This window comes from Pinus tabuliformis, chromosome 4_2 (genome assembly GCF_031772625.1).
Source record: "Pinus tabuliformis cultivar Carrire ecotype Pingquan chromosome 4_2, CPIR1, whole genome shotgun sequence".
NCBI classification, from domain to species: Eukaryota; Viridiplantae; Streptophyta; class Pinopsida; order Pinales; family Pinaceae; genus Pinus; species Pinus tabuliformis.
This window is the reverse complement of record NC_142304.1, coordinates 870,519,758-870,543,781: the sequence shown is the minus strand read 5'-3', so window position 1 is coordinate 870,543,781 and position 24,024 is coordinate 870,519,758. Positions and strand designations below refer to the sequence as shown.

The window sequence follows — 24,024 nt, the reverse complement described above, 5'->3', positions numbered from 1 at the left end:
CAGATATGGATAGAGGGAAAATTAGGGCCAATGAGGACTAGCACTAGACCCAATAGGGCTAGCGTTGGGCTAGGAATGACCTCTAAGGTCTAGGAACTAGGGTTTGAGGCTCAAGGAGGGCTGAAATAGGCCAACGAAGAGGGAAAGAGGGAGAACGAAGGGCAGAGGAGGAGGCCGAGGAAAGGAAAGGGCTTGAAAAGCCCACGACAAGCCTAAAAGGCTACCGTCTAAGCCCAAGGAGGATGGCCGAGTCGCCTAGAGGCCATGACTAGGTGTGATAAGGCCTTAAAGGCTTGACGCAAGGCCAAGAAGGGAAGGCCGAGAGGTCTAGAGGCTACGAAAAGCCCCAAAAGGGCTGAAAATGATGATGTAGGCCCTCAAAAAGATGATGCAAAGGCTTAGAGGAGGACGCTGGCCTTGAAGAGGGCAGATCTGGGCTTAAGAGCTCTAAAACTTAAAACTCCAGCTTTGAATTTTTTTTGCTTCAGATCTTCAGTTTGCTACAAATTCGTCAATTGTTGGCTCTGCAAAATAGCTTAAAGGCTAGATATTACCCTCAAGGGCCTAGATCTAGCTCTAATCCATCTCTTCTTGCTTGATCACACTTGCAAAAATGAATTCTCAAATACCCAAACCCCAAAACTCCAATTAAAAAAAAAATAATTTACAAAATATTATTATATAAATTTATTTACAAATGTACAAATATACAATGCTTTTAAAAAGAATTTTGAGAAATAAAATTTCTTTTAGAGATTTTTTGATAAATGGCTAAGTATACTTTGGAAAATAAATGCAAGCTACAACCTTAGCGAAGTTAGATAAACCATAAAAATATTTGAAGTCCAAACAAGGTCAACCTACATCCACAGTTTGTGAACTTGGAGCCCAAGGACTGGGGAACTTGCAAACACTATATATTTTCTTCAAGAAAGCTTGTTAGACATATGGCGAATCAGATCACCTAAGATAGACCCAAAATCTACCAATAGAATGTTCTTATCACCATCTAATGAATAAACAAACTTTTAAAATTTTAAGCACAATATAGGAATGCCCGTACCTAGCACGTACCACAAATCAATAGACAATAAACACCATGAACTGCACCCCAAAGTCTTTATTATGATTCAAAAAATGTTCCCAACGGGACAGTAGCATTACATCAACTTTTCTGCATAATTTTCTTAGCCAAACATCTGATGGCTTTAGACACATGACTCTCTATATATAGATAAATTCTCCAAGTGGAAAAATAAAGGCTAGTTGGCTTGATCCTTGTCAAAATAAACTTGGCCGTCGAAAAATATTTGATCATCTTTTAATCTTCATCGTTGAAAATATTGATTTTTTGAGGAATTTTCGAATTCCTCATTTAACCCATTTTTATTAGCTCAAAATTAATTATTTTGAGCTAATTTCCTAAAAAAATTGACTTTAACTTAACCACCAAGGTCCAAGGGTTCAATTTTTCTTGAAATCTCCAATATTCCCTTGGTGGGGACCTCCAAAAATTAATTTCTTTGATACCCACAAATTTTTTCACTTGGAGAATTTAATTTCTCTAAGACTTTAAATTTGACTCTAATTAATTAAAGTTCTTGGTTAATATTTTAATTTATTTTTGCCAGACAATTTAGTTAATTGACTTGAGGGGATTAATAATTTTTCTACCCTCTAATATTTTAGCCATGGCGTCTAAGTATGAGGGACCATGCACTAAAATATTTTTTACATAAGATAATTACAATACAACCCTCAAGGGGGAACACCCGTTCGATATAGACCCTCAAATTACACCCCCAATTCTGTGACACAATATGATCTAGTAGACCAAATGATTTGTAATAAAATAATTTAGCCAACTAGTTTAAATTATTCCCAAACCAGTTTTACATAAGATTCGACTAAAACACTAGGACTCACTTAAGACTTTGCCAAAGAATTTCACCCTAGCTTTGGGGTGAGGTTGGAGGAAAAAGCTCTACCGACCATCTGTGTTTAGAGACATAGATGAGTTAGTGAGACGAAAAACCTCTTAGGATGAAACTTTTGCCAAAATAATAGGCTTACCTAGGTTGTTACATACATACATGGTCTTACTAGTGTCATTTGCATTATAAATTTGTAGTATGGGTTTACAATGACTCAATAAACCGATGACTGATGATCTGATCTTTTGAAAGTTTTTTGGCATATATGCGTCCTGGGAACTTTTGAAAAAAAGTGTGCAACATGACACTACTACACATTCAATTTATCAAACGCTAGGCCTAGTGTCCTCTTTTCTAGATCTCTTCATAGAAAGCGGATTCCTTCCTTGTGAAGCCTTGAACCTAAATTGTGTCTTTCTTGAATACCTCCTAGTGAGATCGTTTAATACATTAACCCTCAAATATCTATTATAAGTGATCTCCCTCTTATCAAGACTCCTCTCATCAGTGAAAGTCCGTAGAGAGTAGGAGGTTTTGGCTGTGGTGACAATGGACCACTATATTGCCCCATTGTATAGTTTATACCTTGTAGGGTTTCCCTCTCCAAGGCTTACAAGATTTTGTGGCAACAATGTGTATTTTGGTCTATCCCATAGTCGTGAAGTGGATTGAACGGACTTCATTGTAACCTTATAATAAAACTTTCACTTGCTCACTATTTACTAAATACAAAGAACTCTTTTGAGTTTTCTTGGTTTCTTTATGTGCCTCGTTTCCATAATATGGTATCAAAGCCTATTTAATCCGCAAAGCATGCTCTTCTCTTGCATCGTATGATGACCTGGAGAATCATAAAAGCGTGATCAGATTAATGAGTGTGCAAGAACATGAACATCTAGGGACTACTACTAGTAGAAATGGATCAGGGGATTGCTAGCAAAGCACATTGAAGAACCAATAGGGTTTCATTGAAACCAGCTATTGTTTCATTTTGTTTTGAAGCAAGATCAGTTTTTCTAAAATTTCTTCGACCAAATATCGTTTGTCAACTATCATTTCTGGAGGTCATATGGAACAATCATATGTAACAAATGACAATTATAACCTTGGAGGCCACTGTGTGGAAAGACCTTTCTAATGGCTGAACTCGATGTGAAACTAAGTTTAACATGATCTGAAATTAGCAAGAGAATAGGCAAAAAATCTTTGAAAACAACTTTGATTCTAGCTTCTGGCCTTTGCCAAAATTTTCTTTAACCTTTTGTCAGATATTCTAAGCGAGGAAAGCAAGTCATCCTGTTTCCCACAAGCTGCAATATATCAGAAATAACTGTGAAGCAAAGCTCATGCAATAGATTAAAGGATGAGAAATGGAGGAATGGCCCATTATTAATTGAGTCTCCCCTTGACCTTTATTTTCCTACTTAGTTTGCAGTTCAATATCTGCCACTTGTCCACTTTTTAATCATCTGATACTTTCTAATTCTTTAATGTTTAACTACTGCTTTCCTTATCGTTGAGTCTTAGGGTCATTAAAAATACTTCTAATGTCAATTTCTTTTGATCCTCATTAGTTTCCAGGGTTTTTCTTTTCAGGCATCATCCAAATTTGTCTTGCCTGGCCTGTAACAAATGGCTCTATCCCTTCTATTTGCAACTTTTTGGTGATTTTCAACAGGATACTTGTGTGTTAGCTTATGGGATTCCAATCAAACAATTCATGTATTTTGTCTTTAATTAGTACATTTTTTGGCTAACAGTCTGTATGTACATGGGTTAGATCAACTAATTCTTTGAATGTCTAGGCAGAAAAAATGGACCATTGTTGCTCTAGTGGATGCGTCTCTTTTCTTTTTAGTATACATTTTTGCTAATTACTTCATGGTACAAAATAAAGAAACCAGGGAATTACATGGAAAATGATTTTTGATACTTGTTGCAACCTCGTAGGGTTGTTTTTCCAACCTAATAAATACTTGTTCTAAAAGTTCACAATTTTGTCATTCAAATGTATCTGAGCAGGGATATGATATTCAAAAAGGGGCGGTCGTATTGAAATCTGGTGAGAGAATAGGTGCTGCAGAAATTGGATTGCTGGCTACAATTGGAGTTGTTATGGTCAAGGTAGCAATTCTTCAGTTTGATCATTATGGCTAGCGTAATTTTCTACTCATATGCTTTTTATAGTACTTTGCGATGTTTATATTGTGTAATTTATTATTGTAGGTTTATCCAATACCCACAATTGCAGTCCTTTCAACAGGGGATGAGTTAGTAGATCCAGCATCAGATTTCCTAGGTCTTGGTAAGGTATGCCTGAAGCTTTTCCATTTTCAGGTTGTATTATGATGCATTGTCTTTGAATAATCTTTCTACAGCAGAATGGCTGAAGGGGCTTGCTAATGATCCTCATAAATAGTAATTAGTCAGACTCAGCTAGCTTGAATTCTCACTCAAGTTGGAGAAAAAGTTGTCTGAACATGACACGTATAAATAGGGAGTCTAAATAACAAAGTAAATGCTTACTTTTATATCTATTTGCTTATGTTTTATTGTAGATTCGGGATTCAAATCGGGCTATGCTACTAGCAGCTGCTACACAGCAGCAATGTAAAGTATTGGATTTAGGTATTGCATGTGATGAAGAAGAAGAGTTGGAAGCCAAGCTGGATAAAGCTATTTCTGCTGGGGTGGATATTCTCTTATCATCAGGCGGTGTTTCCATGGGAGACAAGGATTTTGTAAAGCATTTATTGGAGAGACGTGGTACTATATATTTTAATAGGGTATGCCAAATCTTCATTACTGTTTGTTCTTGAATTTCCTGCCCAGCTGATGCTAATCATATTTTAACTTACAAGTTACAATTTTATATTATATAGTTTTCTTCAGCGGCTATTATAATTCTAAAAACACTAACATGTATTTATTGCTATTCGATGGGTGCATGCAAAATGGGAAAACAATGTCAACTGCTAGCTATTCTAAAACTGAAATATTGGGGGGTTTAACAGTGATTACATGATCCAGTCTATTGTGGCAGAGGCTACTAAACAAACTGAAAACAAAAATATCAAAAGAATTGGCACTGTTTCCGAAAGCATTCGAAAGATACAAATAGATCAATTGCAACTCAAATATACTTATACGGAACATGTTAATCATAATTATTGATTAGTGAAAATCTAGAACTTAGAAGCTGGGTTCTTCGATATAAAATTCCAATAAACATTGTCAGTGGGACACATTCGGAGCAATGGGCTAACCTCATGATAGGGCTCCAGATTATCTTCTGGGATCACTTCAGTGCTGTGGCTTGCTCCAAACAAACTACTCGATGCAGTGTATGACATCTTTCAAACTCAATGGCTTCTTTAGATACAAGATGGGGATGAACGGTCCAGTGAGTGGGCTTTATCTTCTCATCAAGTGGATAAATAGCCTCTATCAAAACTATAATAGTAGTTTAACAAGCTGGATTTTGGAGTGGATATTGTATTGTAACTGTCACTTTGAGTCCAATAACTATTAGAATTGACTTATGATGAATCTATAAGGGCTCGACCACTACTTTTCCCTTTGATGCACCTTTATTTAAGCCACTCTAAACTTGCAAATGCCCAAGTCGTTGTTATCAGTGGTCATTTCCAACATTGATACATGCTTTTATTAAGATTTGATTCATAAATATTATTGTCCTTTCAGGTGTTTTTGTTAGTTTTTGAGCTAATGATTATGACAATAGTCATTGCATTACATAAGGGTTTATTCTGGGGCTTTTGACCTTCGAATAGGGCCTAGGCCTAAAATTGTGCATTAGTATTGTTTTTCGCAACAGATAAAATAATGCTATAATTTGTTTCTATTATGTTTGATTGATGTGTGATGTTTCAAAAAATGAATTGAAAAGATGTTTTCCATTGATGCTACAACTCCATCTAGCATAGTCCTTGTTGTACTTACTAAGTGATGTTATCTACAGGTGTTCCTATATATGTATCTGAAATTTCCTTTATTGAAAATATATGTTTTTAGTTTCTTGATCAACAATCTATTGTAAAAAGGTGCTTGCCTTGTTACTGATCCAATTGGCAGGGTTGCTAAGGCCCTGGCAATCTTGCTGGATAGGCGCACACAGAGTAGGGACCCACTGTCACCTTTGCCCAAGCTCCTACTCTTTAGACCTAACTACCTCCTAAAAGGTCAAGGGAGGATTCCCAAAGGTACTAACTGTAAGTAATACTAGTGTCTTAAATTGGGCCGAGAAGGAGTGCAGGAATTGTCATATGGGCTGTCCGCTGTTTCTAAGTATAATTTAGCAGCATAAAACTAAATAACATGTAGAGTACATAAAATAGCAGAAAATATATTGTGTGATCAATCAATTTTAGTGTTCAGAAATTATCCTAACCAAATATATTATTAGTTTCCTATTTGGACCATTGGTCTATGACTTATGGGTTAAAACAGATTTCTATACTGTAAAACTCAATGTTGCATGATTCGTACTCGTATAAGACTTGGAAAGATTTTCCCTCCATTTTCCCTTTCTCTACACATGATCTCCAAAAAAAATTAAAAAGAAAAAAAATTGAATTTTGAGGGTCTCCACTAGTCTTATGCGGGTCATAAGCGGTTTTTCACAGGTTGAATGTGGGTAGCCGAGTTTTATACGGGTTTTGGCGGGTACGGGTAGAAACTGCGGGTTCTATGCAAGTGACTCATCTCGCTATAAAACCCGTCAAGACCCGCGTGTACTCACGGGTCTTATAAGAGTCGTGCTATACTGGTAAAACTAGACTGTAAAGTCTGCATAAAAACACAGGGACAACAACATATTACGCCCAAATGAGCCACCCAGTGAGTGCCAAAGCACTCCTAGATCATAGATCTAGGGGTCGGGAGGTTAGAGAATGTCAAATGGGTTTTCAAAATCCACTTGCCAACCTGTAACAATAGAAAAAGTCAGTTTTCAAGAAGATGGAAATTGTTTTCTTGAATATTGGGTGTGAAATTTTTTGAATCTACACATCATCTCCTACTTGTTTTTACATTCAACAAATTATTTAATTATTTAAACACTGATGAAAAACACTACTGCAGACTACGAGACAAACGTGCAAGGGACACTGTTATTTTTGGACAAACATCCCCGAAAAAACCCAATGCGGGGAAACTGGTGCAGCATATAGAGGGTTTGTATTATTAAGCAAGCAAAATTTGAGTACAATAGGTTGCCTCTCACATTGGCTAACCTTTCAGAGAAATATCGGCAACAAGAAATACAGACGAGGATTTACTTCATTCACTAAGTCACCACTGATCCACTGAATGGCTGACTCCAGCAAGCATTGTGAAAATCCCAGCACAATCTGCTCTGTGTGGGCCATCGTCTTGCCTCTAGGAGACTGCGTCACTTCTCTACTGGATCGATTTGCTCTCAGGAGCTTCGACTTCAGCTCTCCCGGCTCAAAACATCAAACTCCCAACAAAATCTTGAACTTTTGACGATTATCTCGCATTGCCACTGCAAAAATCCTCTTGGCCCACGTCAGCTCTGCATGAGCCCCTTCCTGAGCTACACAAGCCTCTGCGTTGCCTCTCTGCTTAGTACTCGTTGGCTCTGAACTCCCTTCCGATCCAGCTCTCTGCTACTGCCCCTCTCACAACAACTTAGATCACCTATTCGATTTTTTTAGCAAACCTCGCCCTAGAAAATCGAATTTATTGATCAATTGGTGTATCTCCAACTGACCCTCAAGCCTCCTCTTATACTTTTCCGGTTGATGAATCAATGACCGAGATTAAGTCCCTAATCAATGGCTAAGATTAAAACAGACTTGATCCTCCTCACTTAGAAGTTTCTCACCCATATTCTTATTAATACCCATTAATATTTTTATTTTCCTAAGTTTAGACTTAGGAACCCATTAAAAATATTAATTATTTTAATAACTCCTCATCTGGGTGGAATTTCTCCAAACGATTTCTGGGTTTTGGAGATCTCATGTGTTCTAGCCCCTCCACAAAATTTCGGAGCTAGAGCACATCCGATGCTATCCAAAATCAACATTGGGAATGTATCCCCTTAGGCCAAATATCTAATTGATTTCTAGATTTAAGATGTGTTTTAATTATGGCTATGTTGACCGCTACGTGTCACTGACCCATAGCAGTACACCCCCTTTTTTCGCAAAAGGGATAGCACCTGATCGATGTGTCCGTGTTGTTTAGCTATCGTCACAGCGTGATTGTCATTTTATAATGTAAACCCATTCTGCATGTATGTGATGTAAATAATCTCAGCAGATCTGTGTCATGTATGTAATTGCCTAGGTAAACCTATTTTTCTGGTGACGATCTATATTCCGGGAGGTTTTTTGTCTCACCGATCCATTCTCGGATGGTCGGCAGATTTTTCCTTCAGCCTTACCCCAAAGCTGGAATGAATTGTCATCGGGATCTTAGACGAGTCCTAGTGTTATAGATCGAGTCTATGTAAAAGTGATTTGGGAATAATCCTAACTATTTGGTTAGGTTATTTTATTACAAATTGCTTAGTTTGCTGGATTATATTTGTGTCGCAGAAATGGGTAGTCTGTGAGGGTCTATTTCAGATGGGTTTTCCCCTTTGTGATGTAAAAGATATGAAAATGATGATGTAAAGTGTTTTGAGGGTTGGAAAAATAATTTATCCCTTCATAGGTTAATTAATTAAATTTTATGGCAAAAAATTAATTAAAATCCTAAGCCAGAAATTTAATTAATTATAGGTCCTAGGTAAATTTAAATTTTCCAAAGGCAAAATTCGTGGGTCCTTAAAATTCAAATTTTAAAAGGTCCCAGGACTAAGGTAAATTAATTATTTTGCTAAATTTTAAGCGTTTGGTCCTTGGGGTCTAAGTCAAAGTCAAATTTTTGAGGAAATTAATTCAAAATTTTTATTTTTGGGTTAATTAAAATGCATTTAATTGAAAAATTCGAATTTCCTCAAGAATTTAATATTTCGACGGATGAGATTAAAAGAAATTTTAATTCTCATCAACGGTCGAGATTGCTTTGACAAGGATCACTCGAACTAGCCGTTGGAAGATTTATCTTTAAATAGGAGGTCAGTTGTCAGTGGAGAGGATCCGATCTTCAAGTCATGTGCTAAGTGAAAGCTGTCTTGTAATCTTTTCTTATGAGCAAATAAAAAAAGATTTTGGGGTTAATTTCCACTGGTGTTACTCTTCGTGGAAATACTGTGAGATGTGTCATTTTCATGCATAGATTTCCTTTTAGCCATTGATGATAGCTTTCTGAAGAGTGATTTGAGCATAGGTATTTTGCTCAATCGCTGGGGTTTGAATGGCAATTTAAGTTTTGAATATAATAGTAGGTATCTCTATTAAATGTGAATTTTATTATCGTTTTCTCGCTCTATGTTGATGGTTGAATTGAGTTGTGCAGGAAATTCTTGATTTTTAGATCATCAGGCGTTCGGGGAAGTTTTCAGTTGGACTAGCCAACTCCCGATTCGTATAGCCCAGCTTGATTGGATCCCAGGCTTATCGTAAGAAATCTTATTGGTGATGCATGAAGGGTTTTGGGCGAAGCACCTCCTTTTAAATTTAAAATTTCAAAAATTTTCTGTGCTAAATTGATAAATCTGGCTTTTAAGAGCCCTAGATTATCAGATCTGGGAGCGGAGTTAGACTCACACTCGCCCGATTTGATAGATCGACTGTTCTTGTGCATAGATCTGTAAATTTTTTAATTTTTCTGACTTGGGTTTTTGGGGTTTCATTTATTTTTGCATATCCAAGTTTTGGGTGTTTGTGTTTTCAGGTACAGGTTGCAGATCTGAAGGTGAAGTTTGATTTTGAAGCTAGATCTAGGCCCTGCAGGGTAAGATTTGGCCTCAAAACCAGTTTTTGCAGGGGCATTATTTTTGCAGTCCAAGGGTTTTCAAATATTTTAATTTGGAGAAATTTTTTTAAGGGTTTTCATTCAAAGAAATTTGAAGCAGAAGGATTTAAAATTTTAATTAAGATCTCTTGAAAGTTTTTTTTTTGTTAAGGGTTTCTGGGCTACCATTTTATAGATTTGCTGCCTAGTCTTAGGGTTTATTGTGCTTTTTTTCGAATTTTTTTTGAGGGCTCGCAGTCATTTACTGTTGCTGCATTCTCTAAAAATTTGCAAAACCCTACGACTTTTCTCATCAAACTGTCCATCTTCAAAGCCCTCTGCCTACTTTCCATCGCTCCATTGAAACCCTGCGATTTCCCCTTCTATCTACTCGCAGCTCCATCTCCAGATCCGCAGTCATAAAACGCTGCTCCATCGCCTTCATCTCTGCTCCCTAACACTGCACAGCTGCCATCAAACCCTCGCAGTCCCTTCATTCGTTGCTATTGTGTCCTCATTCGCTGTCGTCCATCCTCCAGCTCCTCGCTCCTTTCTCCATGCCATTGTCAGCCTCACGTCCCTCTTTTATTCTGCCCACAGCTTAATCCTCACGTAGCTCCTTCGCGTTCTTCTCATCTCTATCCGCTGTCCGTCTCTTCCTTCACACATTTCATTCCCTTGTTCTTCACTACCGTCCAACTTCCATTACTCTTCTCCTTTCCACGCAAACCTGCAAACAAATTCTCACGTAGCTCCCTTGCGTTCTTCTCCATTCCATCATCTCCTCTACTGCCGTCGGACCTCTTTCTTCCATTGTGCTTCCCTCTTTTCCTTCCGCCGTTGAACCCTGTCCAACCTCCAAAGCACTTCAATTTATTTATTTGTTTATTTTTTTCGGCTTTGTATTTCCTTTTAGGATTTAGTTAGGTTCGATATTTTTTTTTAGGTTTATGAATTTGGTTTTGTAGCGTAAATCATTTTAATTTTCTTTGTTAATCCAAAAACTTAAAAAAAGAAGATAAATTTCGATTTGGGTTTTTTTTTATTTGATTTAATTTCTGTCTGTTTTAGTTTTATGATTCTAAATTATTAAAATCTAAAAAATAAAAATAAAAATCTAAAGCATAAAAAAAGGGGTTAGATTTTGGTTTTGTTTTAATTTGTTTCATTTTGATTTTATTTTTTGTTTTATTCTGATTTATTAATTTTTATTTATTTTTTAAAAAAATCTATTTTTTTTGTAAATATCTAAAAACCCTAAAAAAAACTAAGAAAGTTTATTTTATGTGGCTAGGAAATAAATTGAAATTAATTTTGACACTTCAAGAATTTTTATTTTATTTTATTTTGGTTATCTATTTCTCCATGTGGTCTCTGGCCCATTAATTTTTTTTTTTTAAATTATTAAGTCAGTTGGATTTGTTTTGGTCAGTTACCACGTTAAGTCTTGCTTAGCATATTGAAAAAACGTTTTCCTAAGGACTAATCAAATTTGTCAAGGATAGAATCTAAAGGAGAATTTTTTTTGTGGTATCAACATTTGTTTTTCTCTATAGTTAAATGTGCTTAAATTTTCATGTATAAAGATTAACTATAGGAAAGTGGTAAATTTTCCTAGATTTGGGTCACTACGCATAAATCTTTCAATTCTAAGATCTAAATTGGTTAGCATTTAAATTTCGTGGTTGTTTAAAGTATTTGGATCTCTTGAAATTTAATTGTTAGGACATTGTGCATCTGTTGAATATCTTGCATCATTACTTGAATTATTTGATGTGTGCTACATGCTAGACATTTGGCAAATGTTTTCAAGTGATTGTTAAAGAATCTTGTCGTTGAATTATAATAGATCGCATATATTTGTTTCCTAAGCTAAGCATACCTTTGAGCATTTGTTGGCATTGATATCAAATTGCAAAGTAGATTTTGTTCTCTTTGAGCTAAATTGTATCAAGAAGATTTGAAATAAGCTGGTGTTTTAATTGTGATATCTTCAAGAGTTTATCTTTTAAGTCTTCATTTAATAAAGCGAACATTTCATTTGAGTAATTGAGGGCTTTTGCGACATAAGTGTTTTCCCATCTTCGAGTTTAACTTCATCTCATCTTCCGGTGCATTTGCATATAAGTTAACTTTGCATAGTTAAAATTTACTTCCAAGCATAAGCTTGGTTGATAGACAGATAGATATCCATCTGTCTTTTTTTGAGAAGCCTGTTTTAATAGTACTTAAAACGGTGACCTTGCAGTCGTTAGAACCACAACTATTTGTAGCGCCAGAGGCACCGGGTATGTTAGAAGTTCAGGAGAGGTATCGTTAATCACACCTTAGTGTGCTTCTCCTTATCTTCTCTCTTCCAATTACTACGAAATCAGGCTCAACACAGAGAGGATTGAAGGATTCAAAATTTAAATAGGCATTTAACTAAAGTCAACCAAGATTCTTGCATCTCACATTAAGTTTTAGGATCTGTTTGCTAATCGATTACTTGGTTTGCATTTCCCTAGCAAGAGCGTTGACTCCATAAGGCACTGGTATTAATCGTTTAAAATCTAATCTAATCCTAAGTCTTGCTAAATCTTAATCAAGTACTAGATCGCCTCGCAGAGTGTTGACTCCATAAGGCACTGGTATTAATCGTTTAAAATCTAATCTAATCCTAAGTCTTGCTAAATCTTAATCAAGTACTAGATCGCCTCGCTATGTCTCCCAAACTGGTTGGTTCCCAACTAGATCTTCTTCATTCCATTTTTCCATAGGTTTTAGCCCCCTTAGCCTGCTGTAGGGAGACAAATTAAACGGAAAGATTGGGGATCAGGGCGACAGCCCCTGATCTGAGCGTTGTTGCGGTGCCTAGACACTTTGTGCAACAACAGGCTGGAAATGTAAAATTTTAACTATAAAAACATAAAATCAGCAAGCATGTAATATAGAGTCATAGATTGGGATTTCAGAAATGCACTTACCTGTTTGGGAACTTGAAGTCTCTGGTTTTGTTGCAGATTCACACAGACACAGCTAGAAAACAAGCTCACATCTGCAAGATATTGACTAGATTCAAGTGTAAAATATACCCATATAAAACATGTATGTATCCTTAGATTAATAATTTCAATTTCTCTTGGGGTTTTAACTTGCTAGTAAGATAAATCAAATAAAAATCAGCAAGTAAACAAAATCCTAAACTAATGTAGAAAAATAAAATTTTGGATTTTGTAAATAAGAGTAAAACTGTTGTTGGGTTAATAACTTGTGCCCAGCTTACTTCATCTTTGCTAGGATGTGCAACTTGCACCTATTTCAGTTGATCTTGCCAGCAAATCAAGGGAGTGCGTTTGATCTCTACGAGAAGTGGCTACCACTAATGACTTAATAACCCCCAAAACTTTCAAGCCCAACTAGGAGAGCTTCCTTTGGTTCGACGTCTCTGGTTTTCAAATTTGAGTGTGTGATGAATATGAACCCTTGGATAGTTTGAAGCTCCCCTTTGAAATGGTTCAATCACTTGGAGTGATCTACTTGCAAAACAAGAAAGCTAAGTGGTGTTTCCCCCTGCTTTTTCCTCTCCACGTGACTAAGTACCCGTTGGTGGCTCAATCTGTTAACTGTTGTGTAGTTTTACTTATTATTGTGTTTATTAGCTTATATTCATGATAGCAATACGATAAAAAATACAAATAAGAACTGTTGCCTCAAATTCTAGTAGGCCTTGTGAGAGGCATCACAAGGCAAGGGTTAAACCCTAATGCAACATATGAGGTAGCAACCACTCTCACCTTAGCACTCCACCTCCTATTCTTTAGTGGAATCTCACCATAGGGGAGGCTTCCTAGTATATATAACCTAAGGGTATATAAGTCAATAGGATCATGCTGATGTAAAGGAGGCTTGATCAAGGCACTTCTCACTTGGAACAAGGCACAATTCTTTGTATAGAAGAGCAATGTACTTATGAAGAAGCCCAGGAAAAAGCATCTGAAGCCTAGGGTTTGAAGATGTGATTCAACAATAGTACATCTAGGCATAAAAGCATAGGGGAAAAGTTTGTTTTGAACTATACAATGAACAAAAAGAATGACAAACCTTAAATTAGTGCTAAGTTGAAGCCTTTTTGTTGAACTAGGGTTCCAAGAGACCTAAATCGCCTTTGGTTGATGACATCAACCCTAATTAGGCAATTTCCACCAAGGGAAAGGCTAGATTTTGACTTAGCAAGGTCAAACAAGCCAAATTAGCTCTAATGTTGACTTAAAGCAAGTCCTAGTTGAATTCAACCCTTGCCCCAACTCTAGTGGCTTGCCTTGAAGGGCCAAAAAGAGAAGAAAGAGAGGTAAAAGATAAAATTTTCAAGATTTTGATCATCAAGAGGGTTGTTGGTGCCTTTTCTCTACTTGAGTGATGGAATCATAGGAACTTTAACCATGGAAATATCAAATCTTTGAAGGAAATTGCTGGAAAATCATTGTATTTTAAGATTAGAGTTGGCTTTCCTTACTTGATAATTACTTGTGATGTTAGTTGGCCTTTTATTACTTTTATTTCTTCATCAAGCAATTACCAAAACAATGAAGATCACAAAGATACAAAGTACACAAGATATAGGCTCCAAGCCAGGGCAAAACCCCTCAAGGGGAAAACCCAAAAAGAATACTTCTCTTCTTATAGAATCAAATCAAAATGAGATTTCCAAGACCCAAAGACCAAAGTCAAGATTCCTCCCAAGCACCAAGTCAACCCTCCAACAATATCTCTTCCAAACAAGTCAAAGTCTACCAAAGTCAATGAAGGTCAACTCTTCACAAGCTGCTCTAGTCAAAGTCTCGGCCCTACAACTTTAGGTCTGCAATTTGACCTACAACTTTCGGCCTTGCAACTTGCACATAAACCCTAATCTGTTCGCATGTGTGGGCAGAAAAGTCCAATTTTTCAAGTTTTATTCCTTCGCTTTGACTTCTCCTTTCTTCCTTGTCTTCTCGCTCTAGATTGCCTTCTTGTCTTATTGCAGATTGAACTTGTCAAGTGTGCCAAATGAGTCGAAGTCTTGTGCTCTATACACACTCTTCAATGTTAGAAAATCGGAAAGGCAGAAATATTTTCTTATGATGATAATTACTTGTGATATTATTATGTTCTTATTAACCTCTGTATGTTCTCTCTTTATCTTCTTCTCATGAAGCATTTATCAAAGCAAAAACATGAAGATCAGGGACACCAAAGTAGGCACTCAACAAGGGTTAAAACCCCTCTATAGGGAAAAACCTATGTTGATTTTTGGTAGCATCGGATGTGCTCTAGCCATGAAAATTGGTGGAGAGGCTAAGGCACATGAGATCTCCAAGACCCAGAAATTGTTTGGGGAAATTCCACCCGGATGGAGAGATATTAAAATAATTAATATTTTTAATGGGGTTCCTAAGTCTAAACTTAGGAAAATTAAAATATTAATGTGTATTAATATAATATGGGTGAGAAAGTTCTAAATAACGAGGATCAAGCCAAATCTAATCTTAGCTATTGATTAGGGACTTAATCTCGACCATTGTATCATCAACAAGAAAAGTATAAGAGGAGGTTTAAGGGTCAGTTGGAGACACACCAAGTTGATCAAGAATTTGATTTTTTGGGGCAGGGTTTGCTGAGAAATCGAGTTAGTGATCTGTTGCAGCAAGGGACAGTTCGGCAGAAGGTCGAAAATACATAGCAGAGAGGTAGAGAAAGTGCCAGAGAGACAGCGCAAAGCCTTGGAAAGCTAGCGCAGAGGCAACCAGGATTGCGCAGAGGATGAGGAGGCCAGCATAGAAGACGCACAGGGCCAAGAGGCTGACGCAGGCAGCATAGAGGGCTGCAGAGCTGACGCTAGGCAGAAGTGGCAGTGCTGAGGAATTTTCGTGGGGCAGATTGGGAGCTGAGAGGGAGACACAGAGCTGTAGAGGGCGATGCAGTTCCAGAGAGAAGCTTGGAGCAAATTTTGTTGTCCAACTAAGGAACTATCAGAGTTGCTGTGGGATCAATCATCCGGTCGCTGATCAGCCGTAATATTTGTCTCTGAGGAGAGGTACTTCTGCCAAGGAAAATCTCTGAAGGGTGAGCCATTTCTGGCACCCTAGTTGTATTCAGAAACTACATAATAATAAAACCCTCATATCTGCGGCGCTGGTTTTTTCGGGGACGATTGTCCAAAAATAACGGTGTCTCTTGTGGGATTGTTTCAGTTATTTCAGTTGCTGATCTGTATATGTGTGAAGGCTGCATTTGTGTTTATTTCAGTATTTATATTAATAAATAACTTGTTAATGGAATGGACAAGTAGGTGATAATAAACCAGATAATGCATTAGGGATTTCTAATGTGCCAGACTTAGAAATTTCCACAACCTAGTCAAAACTCTTCCTTCAGTAGATTCAAAATGAGATAGACCAAGACCTTAGACCAACAGACCTTCCTCCTCCACCAAGTCAGCCTTCCAAGATAATTTAGTAGTCTCTTCTTATCCAACAGTTTCAGCCCAACAACAACCCACAAATTCGACTTCCCAGCTACAAAACTTCGACCCCCAACTATAGAATTTCGGCCCAGCAACAGAACTGCAGTTTCATCCCTCCAACAACTTCAATTCCTTCGAACGCGTGAGATAAGAGAGAGAAAATTTCGACTTTCTTAGATAGATAGTGTCCTCCTTCTCCTTTGCTAGCCTTTTCCTTCTTGAATTTCGCACTTTTATTGGCCCTAGAAGATTTAGATCGAACTTGATGAGTGAGTGCTCCAAATGAGGTCGAGCTGTTGCCTTTATATAGGAGATTTTTCCCCGCATTTAGGCTGACTTGGTGGAGGAGGCCTAAAATACCTATTTTACATTAAAATGATTTTATTTCTTGATAGATGAAGCCCAAGAAGGGTCTTTTACATTATGACATGGACAAGGACACTTGACATAAACCCTAGAAGCCTTCAATGGAGGCTTTGACCTAAAAACAATTGACCCAAGCATGAAACCCATGCTTTAATAAGTCAATTTCTTTAATAATAAAATTTATTTTTCTTTCTTTTGACAAATACATTACATCATGACTCAAATACAATTATGAAGACCAACACTAGTTATATTTTTCAACACTCCATCTTAACTAGTGAGGTATTCATAATTACATATATATAGAGAGGTACATGGAAGATATCAAAATGAACTACGAAAAGTTCTAGCACACTCAGTGCTGCGGACTAGATAACTGACCAGGGTATTCTATCTGGGTGGGACAAAGGGGACTCAAGATTTAGCCAGTATAAGTACCATTAGGCTTCTAAACTCTACCACCAACCTAGGGTCTAGGTGCATATCCAAGGTCAGACTAGTTATAGTTTTCAACAATCCCTCTTAACTAGGGAGGTATCCATAATTACATATATATAGAGGTACATGGAAGATCTCAAAGTGAACTACGAAGAGTTATAGCACACTCAATGCTGCGGACTAGATACCTGACCAGGGTATTCTATCCGGGTGGGACAAAGGGGACTCAAGATTTAGCCAGTAGAAGTACCATTAGGCTTCTAAGCTCTACCACCAACCAAGAGATCTAGGTGCGTATCCAAGGTCGGAGCTCCATGACCAACGCCACCCTCCCTCTTTGGGATCTAGACATCAACACATAGTCCGACCAGATGTCGTCTCAAGCATCTTGTCATTAGATGCTTCATCTCTCCCTAATAAACTAAATCAGATATATCCATTTGTCCAATCATGCTTCCCAAGTGTTCATTCTTCTTATGGAGAGATTTACCTGTACAAACACAACCCAAATCAATAATAAATTTTCAAATATACATACAAGTAAATACAAACCTTCAGGGTCCTCAATCATTTTGATGCTACTTTCATCATCAAGTTACAATTTGTCGGAAGCTTTCTTCTTCTTTCATTTCTTTGCCTATATATGAACAATATGCTTTTAGAATTACATGTCAGATTCTACCAAGAGTTTATCATCAAAATTGAATGAAAACAATATCATCATATCCTAGAATATCAATCTTTACTAGGGCTTTGTTATAAACCCTCGAATTCACAAACTAAAACACGAGCATCAACAATTAAGTTAGCATACTCACATATACATATCTAGGGTTTCATTATCATGTACGAGCATCTCATATCAATATCCATATTTACTAGGTAAACCCAAGACAAACATTAATACATCAAAATTAGGTATACAACAATTTCATTCAAGATAGGGTTTCGATTGGATGAATACACATCTAGGGTTTTATTCCTAGGATCTTACTATAGACATTACAAGGTTTTTCTCATTAACTCTAATTCACCAAATCGTAAAGATCTAGGGTTTCAAAACATAACTTAGACATTAACAAAAAACCCTAAAGGACTAGGGTTTCTATAATACAAAAAATCTCAAGAGAATATGATTTTTAGATTCCATCAACAACCCTAAGTAGACTAGGGTTTCATAATCAATATTGACATACCCTTAGCAACAAGAGGCAAGTGTTTTATAGCGAACCCTAAAGGTTAGGGTTACACAAGCATGATCAAATAATACCATGAGGGTAGATTCAATCTAATGATTAATCACCCTAAGAAGAATCTTTGTGATTTAAAACCCTAGACATAACAATGTTAGTAATGCAAAGCAAATTTCAAAAGAGAATGAACATACCTTTTATGTGAAGACCTTTATAACAAAGCTTGTATTCTAAGACATACCTTTAATTGTTCTTTAACAAACCTTGTAGCACATCAATTTTTGAAGGGCTTTCTTTGCAACAAAACCTCTCGCATGCTTCAAGTTTATCCTTTGAAGTCACCTCCATAACCTTTGAGCATTCAACAAGCTTTCCTAACTAGGGAACATATAAAGGGAAAGGTTATTGGCATATAATACAAGCAAATCTTGATATGAGGAGGAAACCAAACATGAAAAGATAAAACAAAGAATGAGATACTTATCTTTTTGTAAAATGGTGGAGGCTCCCTCTTCACCCAATCCTTTTGAGGGATACCTACAAACTATCAAAATAATTCAAAAATGTTCTAACAATATATGTTAGACCTACAAACTCTCAAACATAAAGGGAAACAATGCAAAACTTAAAGTAGAAGGATATGTAAGGGATAATATCCCTAAGGGTCTCTAGCAACTAAGTCTTTGACTTCGAATTCTTCTTTCTTGTTCTTCTTTGTTGGAGCTTCATCAACAACATCTGCATGTTCATTTTCTCTCTTCCTATTCCTTGGATTCTCAGGACATTGACTTTTATAATGACCCATCTTATGACAATTGTAGCATTCAATCTTTGATAGGTTAATTTTCCTCTTTGGTCCCTTGAACTTCTTGAAGGTTCCCTTCTTGTGATAAGTAGAATATGCATTTGAGGTGTCTTCTTCTTCATTTTCCTTCTTGTTGTTTACTAATGATATTCGAGCTTCTTCTTGACTGCATGCATTCCACATTTGTCCAAATGTTAGAGTATCCTTCCAACTGTTGATTCTTGATTCAAAAGCACTCCAAGATTTTGGTAGTTCTAGAAGAGTAGTAATTACGAGCTATTTTTCTGGTATGACATCATCTATTGCTTGGAGTTCATCCTTGATTCTAGATATCCTTATAAAGTAGGATGAGACATGATCATATTTCGTCATCTTAATAGTTCTTAATTCATTCTTGAGGCTTGCTATTTGACCAATGTTCTTGATGGTGAATAATTTTTAGAGAGCCTCATACATTTCTTGAGCAGAATCTATGTTGGATATGTATGGAATTAGGTTGTCGTTAACTCCATCCACTATTAGGTTCATGGCTAAGATTTCAGTTTCTTTGCTTCATCAATAGGCTTCTTGACTTTTCCTTGAACAAGATCCAAAACTTTATTCTTTTCGAGGATAAGATCTACATCGTGATTTGTACCAAAAACAAGTGGGAGTCTTTGGTCTGTGTCACCAAGATGAAAGTATTGGTGAAAACTCAATGGTCCAGGATGAGGAAGCCTCCATTTAGCATGACGAGTATTGCGAAGAAGGGTGTTCCCTTCAAAGTAGAATGGAAGATGACCCCATCTTTAGCAAGGATTTTGCCTCTGACATTGAGGACCTTGAGGGAGATCACTGTGCTAGCCCTTTGGGCTTTGATATCAATGATTACTTGCATATTGAAGGAGGGAAGTGGGAGATCAAGGGGCATTGTTTTGACAAGGACCCTATCTATGATACCGATGATGATGATATTAATGGGTGCCTTATCTTCCTCATGATTCTGGGGATCTAGTTGAGTCACATGTGGACACTTTCCTCGGCCCTTTTTACGCTAATAATGATGAGCTTCTTACCCTTCCTGAGCATGATCAACCTATTGACAATAATGCTTCATGCCACCCTCCTCCTTTTGTGAAAATTTGTTAAAATTGGCAACTAGGGCCAAACTCCATGCGGGTCATCTTATTTATGACAGCTGATATTTTTATTCGATCCCTCTCATTAAGAGGTGTAGGATTGATCTAAAGATCATCCTATTCCGTCAAGTATTCATGGAGTTATGAATTTATTTGTGTTATAAAACAAATTGGCAAGTCGGCCAACATCTTGTGTAGGCTCAGAAGCCCAATAGTCATGTCTATTCATCATCTACGTTTTAGTATAAATAGAAGAGGACTTGAAGTCATTTGAGACACACACTCTTCATGTGATCTCCTCCTCTCCACGTCTTTGGGTTTTTGGTGAAGGAGAGACACTAAGAGTACGCTGGGCTAAGTAAATGATGCCGTAGCCGCAGTAGCTGATGCCATAGCCGCAGTAGATGTTACCCTAGCCGCAGGTCTAGAAGAGACCCTAATCCGTTGTAAGGAGAATCCCTAAACGCTGCTAAAGAAGAGACCTTTATCTGCTACTCTAGGAGGAATAAATCCGCAGTATATTAGACCCTAATACGCAGCTTCAGGACGAGACATAATCTATTGTCAAGAGAGTCACATACGCAGTTCTTAGAGGCTTCTCTTTGCTGTCATAAAAAGACCTTACACAACACAACTGGCCGCAATTTGTGAGGCCCTAAAAGGAAGCGTAAAACCGCAGTTAGAAGAGACCTAATCTCAGCTTGAAAGGGACCCTAAGTAACAGCTAGAAGGTTGGACCTAGCCACAGCAAAGCAGTTATACTACAACGTGAAGGATCCATGTTAATGCCACGTAGTTGTAGGTGACAACGTGGTAAAATCCAAGGCTGTTTATGGAAAGAAGCAGTCTTGACACCAGATCTCGGTGGTTCTTCTGTAGCTGCTTAAGCATATTGGATAGTAGTATGAAGATGATCCAAGTAACATATCTATTGCATAATACAAACAGTGATCTGAATTACAAGAAGTCTATGTCTTAACATTCAGATCTGTATAGGCATATCACATGGCCTCGACATACTTGTAAGGATCTCAGTTGGATGAAAATCTCGGACGAAGGGACTGTGTTATCTCACACAGCAGTCCTGAGATATAGATCTTGGTGAAATCCTTATGGCAGTACAAACATCTTGTACAACAGTGACGTGGAGTATTAAATGATGTTCCAATATGCAGTAATGAAAGAAACAGTGATCACCTCAGTAAAGAGTGTCAGTCTCATCAAAGAGACTAGGATCATAATCATACAGTACAATAAGGTACAGTTATGATCATCACAGTGACAGGTGCAATTGATGATGAAAGATGCAGCATGATGGGCATGTTAGTAAAGGGCAGCATGATGATAGAAGATGGGAGCAACTCAGTGACTAGATGCAGCACAGTGACAGATACAACATGAGTACAAGCTGCAACACTATGTTAGGTGAAGCTGTCACCTTGGAGAATCAGTTGAAGCAGAATGTCTTCAACTGATCTCATGTATCATCACTATAGGAGATGATCTATGCTCATATCTAGATAAGTCAAAGTGTTGACTTCTGTTGTAAATGTACTCTCTCTCTTTCTCTGCTGAACTTTGAAAAACATAAAAGAAGAATTGATCAAGGGTTTCCCCACATTGGGGTTTGTCCCTGGTTAGCGCCACATCTTGTGCCCTCTTGTCTTGGCTTGTTCTTCTGCGATTTATGTTTATGTTCTCTCTGCAGTTTACTTTAATACTGATGTGATCGCTAATTTGGAAAAGGTATGGAGCTAACTATGAAAATTGAAATAAATTTCTCTAGCATAGAACATACCTAAAATTAACATGGTATCGAAGCTGAGGTGAAGACAATGCCCAAGCAAGAGTGAAAGAGCAATCACCGAAGACAGTTGGGTAAGGACAAAAGGATCAGTGGATTCCTCATCCCTCTTCAAATTCACCAAGGGTGAAGTCGAAGCAGAGAATATTATCAGAATGGCGCAGCGGAATATGGCCTACCTAAAGATCACTTCATTGGAAGACCGGATCTCAAGGTGGAAGGAAAGGCAGATAACTAGTTCGGCCATTATGCGAAGGAGTGTCCGAATGGCAGGAACACATCACTTGATGATGATAACAATCATTCTAGGGACATCTTCAATTATCAAAGGAATGACGGGTAATGCAGGGCATCAAGGAAATGGTCGACTCTTCAAAGAAAGCAAGAAACCCCAGGTATGAAGAATCAAATGTTGTTTATGATAAGATAAAGTAGAATTATCTTGTACTGGCCCTCTCCTTCAGATTCTTTGGGAATCTGGCTTATTGATTGTAGTGCTTCAAGGCACTTCATCGAGTAGAGGGGTGCACTCTCTAATTTGGTAGAGATGGAAACAATCGTGGGATTATACTTGGAGTTGATGCCACCTATCCCAGAAAGGGTGTAGGGAATGTTACCCCTTAATTGAATGAGGGTAACTCGATTCATTTACAGAATCTCTTTCATGTACCTGATCGCAAGAAGAACCTGGTGTCCATGGAAGTCAAAGGTTACAGGGTGGCACTCATCGATAACAAGTTCTGGGTTGTATCAAGTTGCAGGAAGTCCACTGGGAACCATGTCCATTGACACAGAGCACTAGAGGTCTATGAGTTAGATGGTTGCAGGGATGCCTGAATTCAAAAAGAGCATGAAAGTACATGTCTGAGATGTACCGAAGGAAAATCTTACAAGGGGACCATTCCCCTCATGTTAGCAGGTCCACAGGTTTGGAACAATCTGAGGGGTTCGAGATTCATGATCAGGAACCTCACATATGCAGGTGGAAGAAAGCCCTCTATGGCTTGAAGCAAAATTCCCCGGGCGTAGTATGAGAGGATTGATAGCTGTCAGATGAAGCTGAGATTCACCAAGAGTGAAGATGATCCAAACCATTGTTTGAAGGTTGTGGATGATAGACCTCTCATACTAGCTCCTTCTGAGGACGACCTATTTCAAACAGGTGCAGACCCTCTCACTTGCAGAAGTAAGAGGGAGTTGGATTCCAGATATGGAATGGTGAACTACAAGCCCGTGACTACCTCGAGGATCTTAACTTTCAAAAGTTATATGGCGATGATGTCGGACCAGATTTGGGAAATGCCTCTGAGCTTCATAAACTCATTCGTGTTGATGTTCTTGGTTAACTTCCATCCAGACATATGTTTTGCAGTTAGCATGGTGAGCTCATATTTGGTTGAGCCTCACTGGATTGGTGCCAAGAATCTTCTGAGATATCTTCGGGGCACAATCTCTCATGGATTGAGATACACTACCGGAAATATGAAACTGCATGATTATTCAAACGCTGACTGGGAAGGCAGTGTGGAGGAACACTAGAGCACTAGTTCTATTTGGATTCTGCTTTGATATCATGGATGAGCAGGAAGCAGAAGTCGGTCGTTATAAGCACCGCCGAGACCGAATACATAACTACGAGTATGATCTTGTATGAAGCTGCTTGGTTGAGGAAGCTCTTCAGTGCGCTGTTTGTACACATGATGAATACCACTGTGATTCTTGTGACAACCAGAGGTAGGATTCGATTATTGAGGAATCCCGTATTCGATGATTGCTCCAGCGGATAGACATCAGATATTACCTTATCTGGGATATGGTAAGCCAATGAGTAAGGAAGCTCCATCACTGTGAGATGATGTATCGGTCGCTACACTTTGTCAAAGCCCCGGGGGAAAGATCAAATCTGTGATTTTCCGGAACGACTTGGAGTCGTCAAGAGATCCTTGTAAAAGGTTCCTACATGTTGCATACATTGAGCTCTGGGAGCTTTGG

The 24,024-nt window shown here is 37.8% G+C and overlaps 1 protein-coding gene across 6 annotated transcripts in view; it reads left to right on the top strand.

Moving 5' to 3' along the window:
• The window catches only part of B73 (molybdopterin biosynthesis CNX1 protein / molybdenum cofactor biosynthesis enzyme CNX1 (CNX1)), a 450,203-nt gene that overhangs the window by 191,716 nt on the left and 234,463 nt on the right, over positions 1–24,024 (top strand). For all 6 annotated transcript variants that reach the window (XM_089424326.1, XM_089424321.1, XM_089424325.1 and 3 more), the window contains 3 exons: positions 3,957–4,058; positions 4,161–4,244; positions 4,493–4,720. In XM_089424326.1, the coding sequence (XP_089280452.1) occupies positions 3,957–4,058; positions 4,161–4,244; positions 4,493–4,720 (414 nt within the window). The remainder of the gene's footprint in view (positions 1–3,956; positions 4,059–4,160; positions 4,245–4,492; positions 4,721–24,024) is intronic.